Here is an 8,275-nt window from a genome sequence, read left to right on the forward strand (position 1 = left end):
CATTTCTGCCATCTTCAGCATTAGAAATGTTGAAGAATTTTTGATAAATTGAAAAATAATGTCCAAAGCCATAGCTACCTTTGATTAAGTGCTGACTTTGTGAAAGCTATAGTGGCTAAGACTTCCACATATGTTGTCTGAATGAAGCCCCACAATAAATCTGAGGCAGGAAGCAGATGAGGAAACTCAGAGTCCATTTTCCACGTCAGAAGACAACTGGAAGGTGAGACAGCTCTATTCCCAGATTAGAAGTTAAGGCCGTGCAGAGATCAAAGGAAGACATTTTTACCATAAATTGGAGGGTGAGATGTCTTTCTGGGCTTGGAAGACGGACCACAAACCCAGAATGCATTTGATTGTCATACTCACGTGCTATTAGTCTTTTCCCACTTAAAACTTAGTCTTTTTTTTTTTTTTTGGTGAGGAAGATTAGACCTGAGCTAACATCTGTTGCCAATCTTCCACTTTTTGCTTGAGGAAGATTGGTCCTGAGCTATCGCCTGTGCCAAACTTCCTCTATTTTTTTGTATGTGGGAAGCCGCCACAGCATGGCTTCATGAACAGTGTGTAGGGTCATGCCCCGGATTCAAATCCACGAACCCCAGGCCATGGAAGTGAAGTGCATGAACTTAATCACTACACCACCAGGCAGGCCCCAAAACTTTAAATCTTAATGATTTTTAGTACATTATCAATCACTAAGCCGTTTTCACCAGTATTATTATCCACACAGTAAATCTGTAAGTAGACATCATTGTTTCCCTTTTAATTGCTTAGATCATTTTCTCAGAAGCTCATAGTAGGAGTGGGTCCTGAACCCAGGGGCTCCAACTCCAAATTGCAAGCTCTCTCCACAAGCTGCCTTACCACATTATTTCTATTGTAATCTTTAGACATGAACCCCCAACGCTTTTGGAAGGCACTGATCCCTGGACCACCCCCTCTCCACCAGAGATCACTAACCTGGAGGCCTGGCTCAGTCCACTCCCTCAGGCCTGGAAACAGCGATCTGTAGAGGCAGAGCAGAGCTCATTCAAATCAACCACAGTTTATTTCCCAGAGAGAAAACAAATGATTCTCCAGGTTAGGACAAAGGGGACTGATTGGAGGTATCACCTTTTCTTGGATTTCTCCTTTCAGTAACATGGGAATTTAGGAAGAGAAAACCAGAGATAGCTGAACTTACCAGTTTTGGTCAGGTCAATTACATTTTCCTTAACAATTCCTCGTTTTTGGGCAATTTCCACAAACTCTTCCTTGAGTTCTGGACTCACATCTGGTTCTCGGGCTGTAGGAAGAGTGACAGTAACTACTGTGTCCTGTGTATTTGTCACTGAGGCTCATGAGGGGCATGGGGCTCCAGGTGGATGGGAAGATCGATGGCACTGATTGGGTGCTTGGGCAGACTCTTGGGGATGGGATCTAAGCTGTCTTGAATTTGACATCTTTAGAATCTCCTTCTGGCATGATGAGAGATTTCATCATCTTCCCATCGCTGAGCCTGAGGGGTTACCAAAGGTGAAGATCTGTCTTCAGAGGAGGAGAGACATCCCAGGATAAGATTGGGAGGACCACTTTGTCTCTAGGCTTCCTTTCTTCCCCTCTCTCCCCATCCCAAGATGCGTGTCAGCGTGAAAATACTCTACCATATAACTTCAACATTCGGAATGGTCTGTCCTTGTTGAAATTCACGAGATAAATGATAATATAGTCAGGATTGCCAAATTCGCTTAGCTGAAATACATTATATCCATCATCTGTGGAGGAAACAGAACACAGCTCAGAACTTCTTTGGTCCATGGGAAGCAAGTAAAATCCTTTACTTAGTCTCTCTCACTAACCAAATCAAGTGCACATCCTGGAAGAGATAGAAAATGATAGCTAATGCCTTCCATTTGCATCTCCCTGGGCTTCATCAGGCAACTCCTAAGGGACTCCTTGTTAGGTTGACTACTATGGTAGAAAACCTCTGCTGCAGTGGTAACTCACCCTGTGTCATGCTCCCTTAGACTCACCTACCTCTCTTGGCCATCTCTGCCAACTGTGTGCCTCTGTCCTCTCTATAAGCCCCTCTGACATTATATACCCAGTGCGATATCCTGAGCAGTGTACTGTGGCAATGGCCACAAGGCGTCATCAGAAAGTGGGCAGGAATGAGAAACTGTCCTGCCAACTTACTTCTTTTTTTTTGCCAACTTTTTTTGGCTGCTGGAGGTACATATGACCAAATTGCTTTCTTTATTTATGGTATTATGTGCCAGGCATTTATGCACAAGATCTCCCAAATTCAGGATACTATGAGATGGCCTCCATTACATTACCTAAATAAGCATTGATCAGTAATTGAGCAAGATCTTGAAGATATTGGAGTTTAGTTGCAGCTGAAAGTAGAATTTAGGAAGACTTTTTTGTATACTTACAGTTAACAGTATATACACCATCCTCTTCTGTTTCTTCAAAAACCAAAGAAAACTCAGCACACTCTCCATTTACCCTGTAAAGCAGAATGAGGTGATACCATGGAGATATTGATGTGGCTGGCCCCCTCATACTCTACCCGTAACTTGAGTTTCTGTCCACTTACTGTTTAACAATTTTTTGTGCAATTTTCAAAGAGCTTTTATTTCCATTATTTCACTCTATTTGATACTTTGAGAATGAGTCAACTACTCCTATCCCTGTTACTCTACCATTACGTCCCACTATTACTGTTATTACAGCTACTTGTCTTGATAACTGGAAGGGTGCTCACCAGTGCCAGCCTCTCAGATAAATAAACATTACCTCACTTGGTCCTCACAAAAAACCATGAGAGAGAATCATTATCATCCTCTTTTATCCAAGGGAAAATTGGGGGTGGAAAGAGATGAATTTTCTTGGTCACACAACCAGTAAGAGAGATTCAGGAGCTAGATAGGCTGTTGATTACACATCCTCTAACACTATTGATGCTTCTGATACCCCCTACCCCTTACCTCCTCCACTTTCATTTAAATTTATTCTTGTCACCAATTCTTATCTCTGAATCTAGAAAAGCCCCAGGTTCATCAAGCCCTAGATCAGTGCCAGATGAGGGGCTCTCATTTTGGATACAGGCCCAGAAGGCAGGTGTACGTGTGTGTGTGTGTGTATAGAGGTCCAAGACCATACTCAGGCTTCGCTTTTTCCTTTCCCAAGTGAAAAAGGCCAGACTTACTTTGCGTGAAATTGAAAGTACAGAGAAGAGTTGTCCAAGACACGGATGAGGTCTGCAAAAATCCTCATGCTACCATTTTCTTCTATCTTTTCCTTGACATCTGAAGCCAAGATAATGGTATACCACTCTCCTGAAATCTGCAATAATTAAATAAAATGATTGGGTAAGAAAAGAGGAGAGGGGATACCACGTGAAGCCTTGTCTTCTTGAACTCAGTCCTGTGGGCCAGGACTCATAATGCTAATGTGAAGATGGAATTAGAACTCAGGTCAGTTGACACCACATCTAGGGCTCATTCCACTGCCCCTCCAGGGAGAATGGAAGTCCCCCAGTGTTGTCATTCTTTAACATGGTACAATTGCTCTCAGTTCAAGGTCTGCAGCCACTCCTTTTGTCTCATATGTCCTGCCCTCTGGCAGGGCCACCTTGCTTCAGAATCCTCCGAACCGCCCCCACAGTCAGAAGTCACTCTGCTCTACCGACTCTACCTTTGAAATATCGAAGTTTCTTATCGCAACATCACTGTTTTCTTCCTGTTGGGCACAGACAAGAATCAGCCCCAGACACAGCAACAGCAGCTTCATCCTGGCCGGGGACAGCACTGACTCCTCTATAGTCACCGGGAGTGAGTCTTTCCTTGATGGTGGCTCCACTCCCCAGCTCCTCTCTCTTTATATCCGTTCTGGGTCCAGAATTTGTCCCCGGGGCACCATCTTTCCTCCTCCCACTCCATAAAGTGGTCCGTCATTCCCTGGTGGGAGGCCAAGGATTGTTCCTGCCATTTTGAAACTTGGCATGCTCCTATCTTTTAGATCTACTTGGTGGCTTTAAATTTCTCACAATACATACTCAAGAAAAATATTGGATGCTGTAAAGGGCTGCCTTTGGGAAGTAGATTTAACTGTGGATTTGCCTTGCAATCAGAAAGCCAATGATGAGTGGCAAGAATGGAGTATAACTGGGAAATGGAATGTGTGGGGAATCTATGTTTCACCACTCACATCACGTACAGAATGAGGTGAGTTACTCCACTTTTACTAGCCTCAGAAACAAAGAAACTGCCTCTACCAAAGATAATATCTTTGGTAGAAATCACAAAGCATTAAAATAGAGTTGATTAAAATGGTGTTGAATAAGATAATGTCTTTAAAGTATGGTGTCTGATATTCAGTACATTTTAACTCCTTTTCTGTATTCTCTGAACTCAACCCCTGCAGCCTTTCCTTTTCCCACAATGAATGAACAACTATTAATCACTATGTGTACCTCACTATACCCTAGGCCCCATAAGAGAAATGGAGAAGTACAAGATGTCGTCCCTTCCTTCAAGCAACTTTCAGTGAAGGGGGAGCAGTGCTTCACATACTCAAAAAACTTAATTTTACAAACATATGACATAACCCATCTGAGTGAGACCAAGTCCAGACCACTGTAGGTCAGAAGCAGGGTGATGCTAGGGAGGTGGCGTCATGTAGAAAGTGCTTAAGAACACAGGCCTTGGAGTCATGTAGACCTGGGCTTCATTCCTATCTTCGTCATCTTGAAGCCTTAAGAGCTGATTTAGCCTCTCTGAGTCTTCACTTCCTCTTAATGGGGGAAGATCCGCCTATAGATTGCTGTAGGGATTCAATGGGATGATGTGGGTAGAACCCTCAGCATGGTGTCTGGCACACACTGGGCTGGTGGGATCAGAATATCATTCCTGGAGAAGGTGGGAGTTGGGGAAGGTGTTAAATGTTAGGGTGAGTATGTAGATATGATGAGCATGTGGGAAGAGGATTCTGGGTGAGAAGAATCTTATAAGTTAGGCTCCTATGCTCCCAGCTGGGGCTTGTTGAGAGTATGGCTTATTTCTGCATTGTGCCAATGGCCCCCTCCTGCACCCCCTACAACAGAAGGTAGCTAGTGTCATGGGAGAAGCTGTGCACAAGGCAGTGAACACAGGAGCTGTGGCATTCTATCTGTGGCCTGCTCTAAAAAGTCATCCCAGCCCTTGGGTGCTCATTCCTAGTTCATACTCAACTGGTATCTAATTGAGGCCTATAGATCTTTAGCCATCATGGGCTGCTGTAGGTTTTCTTGCTCCTGAGATGGAGGAACTGAGCTTGATAAACGGTGGCAAACACTATGTACTTTATTCCCTCCATCTGATTCTTTCCAAGAATAGATGGCAGCCTGTGAGCAACTGGGTTTTCAAAATGAACCCTACTCTTCCTGGCTATGATGCTGAGGGGCGAGTCAGCTACCACTGCTGCACACATCACCTCTAGCCCATCCTACCACCATGGCTAACTCTGCACTCTTAGATCATGGTGCTATATTGTAACTTTCTGCTTCTGCTGGAGATGTCTTTCTTGTTCAACCTTGTACCTACTATAGCACCTGATACAGAGGATCACGTTTGGAATGATCGTGCACTAAATCCTCTCTTAAAAACACTAGACATTCTTGTTAATAAAAGGGACCTTATAGAAAATCCTGTTGAAATTAGAAATATTACTTTTGAGTAGTGACCTCCTAGTATATGTTATTGGGTCACAGGAGTAGAAAGAGAGCATAGAACTGAAGGCTATGATCAAAGTCCTATGTTGTGGATGATCTTATCTACTAAGATCTGAGTTGACCATTCCCCTCTCTGATTATTCACCTCCATTTCAAGTCTAACACATTTTTGGTGGCCAGTGTGAACATCGCCAGGACAGCCTGTAAACACTAAGACAGTAAGGTCAAGGCTGCAAAAATACCCAAGACGTGTGACGCGGTCCAGCCAGGGACTTGATGAAAGAAAACCCAGGCAAAAATAAAAGCTGAACAAATATTAAATCAATCAGTAGTGACGCTTAGCTTTACAATAGAGTAAATAATACTCTAGTACTGCATTAAATATTCGTGGTAGGAGCTGTGGGATAATGATCTGAAAACAATCTCACAACTTGTAGGTGATTGATAAATATCACAGGTGAATGAATTATCTACTTTTATATTGGGGAGGATAGGAAGAGGTAGAGATGGGAAAAGATGACACAAAAACAAAATAAAATAAAAAGTATCCACTGATCTTATCATCTCCTAAATGATAGTGTAAGTACTTGGAAAAAGGATTCAATGGATGAAAGGTCACTTGGCCACCCATTGATGGGTAAAACTTCTATTGTATAATGCAAGATATCCAAATACAGCATTTGACTGGAGAGTAATTTTGTCTGTGGTGTATTATGTTGCTTTAGGAGATGATGCTACTGAAGTATTTTTGAAAAATGATTCAACCTAATTCAGCTACTATTATTAAATGCCTACTCTACACCAGGCCTGTACCAGGCACTCTGAGGGCTGAATAAATAAGAAAGATAGGGGCTGTGTCCTCAAGAAACTCCAGGCCAGTGTGAAGATGATTTGAAAACAATCTAATTATAAGGTAGAAAGTTAAAACAAAATTATATGGGAAAACAGAGAAGCCAATAATAATGAAGAAGAGGAATGAAAGGAGAAAAAATAAAACGTGATTTGATTCAATTATAGACTGACCACCCAATTCCAGGGACGGAGCCAGAATTTTTCCCTCCAGGTGAGCGGAGCTTTCCCTACAAAACACAAGTCATAATAAACTCTGGTCCAGTGGAGAGGGAAAGGGAGAGCCCTCTGGGAAATAAAGGTTTTGAGGAGAAAGGGTGAGAGTTGGGTTGTTCTGCCAGCCTATGGGCCCCAAGAGAATAGACTCCCTCCTTTCTGCAAGGGGACAGACAGCACTTCTGGTGAGCCTGTCGGAACAACAGTTGTATTTGGACCAAGTGCACACCCCGTCCTCTGGTGCCGCCCTGAAGAACCAGCCTTCGGATCTTCTCTTTTATGGAACCAACTGAGTATGGTCTTGATTCTTGTTAAGAGCAGCCGGTCATTCCAGGACCAAGCTTTCCAGGCCCCAAATATCTACCAATCTTTCTAGAACCGAGAGCTAATAGTCAATCATCTTCCCCCATTTCAAACGTGCCATTGACACCTGAATCCAAACTACTACATTACAGTCAAATTGCATCAGCTACTTTTACGTATAAGGCCCTTAAGTCTTCAACAAACTTAGAAACAGTCTGGCAATCAAAGAAAGAAGGTCTTGTTCAAAGTGATGTTTGTTCAAGCAAGAGACTGTGCCAGAATCCACTTACCAAGGCAAATAGTTATAATGGAGATGCATTTTGCAATAGTACAAATGTCATCAGTCCAGGGGACAGATAGATAAAAATAATTTTTGATCTCAAAATTAGAGTCAGAACTCAGTGGGTATCAGACAAGTGCTTTACAAATATAATTTCATTTAATCCATTATCCTGTTCTACAGAGGTATGAACTAAGACTCAGAGAAGTTTAAACTTACCAAGATCACCCAGCCACTAAGTGGGAGAACCCATATTTGGACCCAAGACTCTTTGATCCCAGAGCCCCTACTCTTATCAACTCCACTATGTAGGTTGAGGCTTGATGTTTCTGACACGAAGGACAGATGGAACAGGGACAAGTAGTGCTTTAGACCCTCAGAGTTGTCTGCCTGGTAGGTGCTACTGACGAAGCTGCATGTAGATTTCTCCAAAATGTGGTCCTATGGGTGTAGCTGCAAGAATCTGATCAAGCGAAGGACAAGTAACAACTGTCTCAGTCAACAAATATTTGATGGATGAGTGGATGGATGGATGACCTGGGGAGTATAGCTCTTCTAATAAGGAAGTAGGAGATGCTTCCATACCAAAATCAAAACTATGCCCTTCCCTTCATAACTTCAAGTTAAGTACCTGGTCAACAACCACATTAAGACTTCCTCATCCAACATCAAATATAGGGCATTTTATAAATGACCCAAGAGAAGGATGACAGTCTGCCAGGTAGTTGAGAAAGGCCTGGCCTAAATCATGACAGTGTATGGGAAGGGACTTATGGAGTTCATATACGACCAGATACAGTCTCTTTAAACCAGGCAACTTGATTGAAACTAACTGGCTGACTGGAAAAGGACTTAGTGACCTTGTCTTCAGTCACACTTAATTGGAAAATTCACTCATTGAGAAAGCCAGTGGGAACATTCAAACTGTG

General features: G+C 42.8%; 1 protein-coding gene across 1 annotated transcript; it reads right to left on the reverse strand.

Annotated features, from left to right (window-relative positions):
• Positions 1-911: 911 nt before the first annotated feature.
• LOC124231989 (major allergen Equ c 1-like) lies at positions 912-3,850 on the reverse strand. Its single transcript, XM_046648985.1, has 6 exons — positions 3,685-3,850; positions 3,197-3,333; positions 2,421-2,494; positions 1,647-1,757; positions 1,187-1,288; positions 912-1,009 (listed from the first exon to the last, which is right to left on the reverse strand). The coding sequence occupies exons 1-6, from the start codon at positions 3,778-3,780 to the stop codon at positions 990-992; spliced, it is 540 nt and encodes a 179-aa protein (XP_046504941.1). The 5' UTR covers positions 3,781-3,850; the 3' UTR covers positions 912-989.
• Between the last annotated feature and the right edge of the window lie 4,425 nt (positions 3,851-8,275).

This window comes from Equus quagga, unplaced genomic scaffold (genome assembly GCF_021613505.1).
Source record: "Equus quagga isolate Etosha38 unplaced genomic scaffold, UCLA_HA_Equagga_1.0 HiC_scaffold_1517_RagTag, whole genome shotgun sequence".
NCBI lineage: Eukaryota > Metazoa > Chordata > Mammalia > Perissodactyla > Equidae > Equus > Equus quagga.

Coding starts and splice junctions, on each gene's coding strand:
- LOC124231989 (XM_046648985.1), bottom strand. CDS start 3,780: ATGAAGCTGCTGTTGCTGTGTCTGGGGCTGATTCTTGTCTGTGCCCAA. Junction 3,334..3,684: donor GAAACTTCGATATTTCAAAG/GTAGAGTCGGTA, acceptor TAATTATTGCAG/ATTTCAGGAGAGTGGTATAC. Junction 1,010..1,186: donor AATTGACCTGACCAAAACTG/GTAAGTTCAGCT, acceptor CTGCCTCTACAG/ATCGCTGTTTCCAGGCCTGA.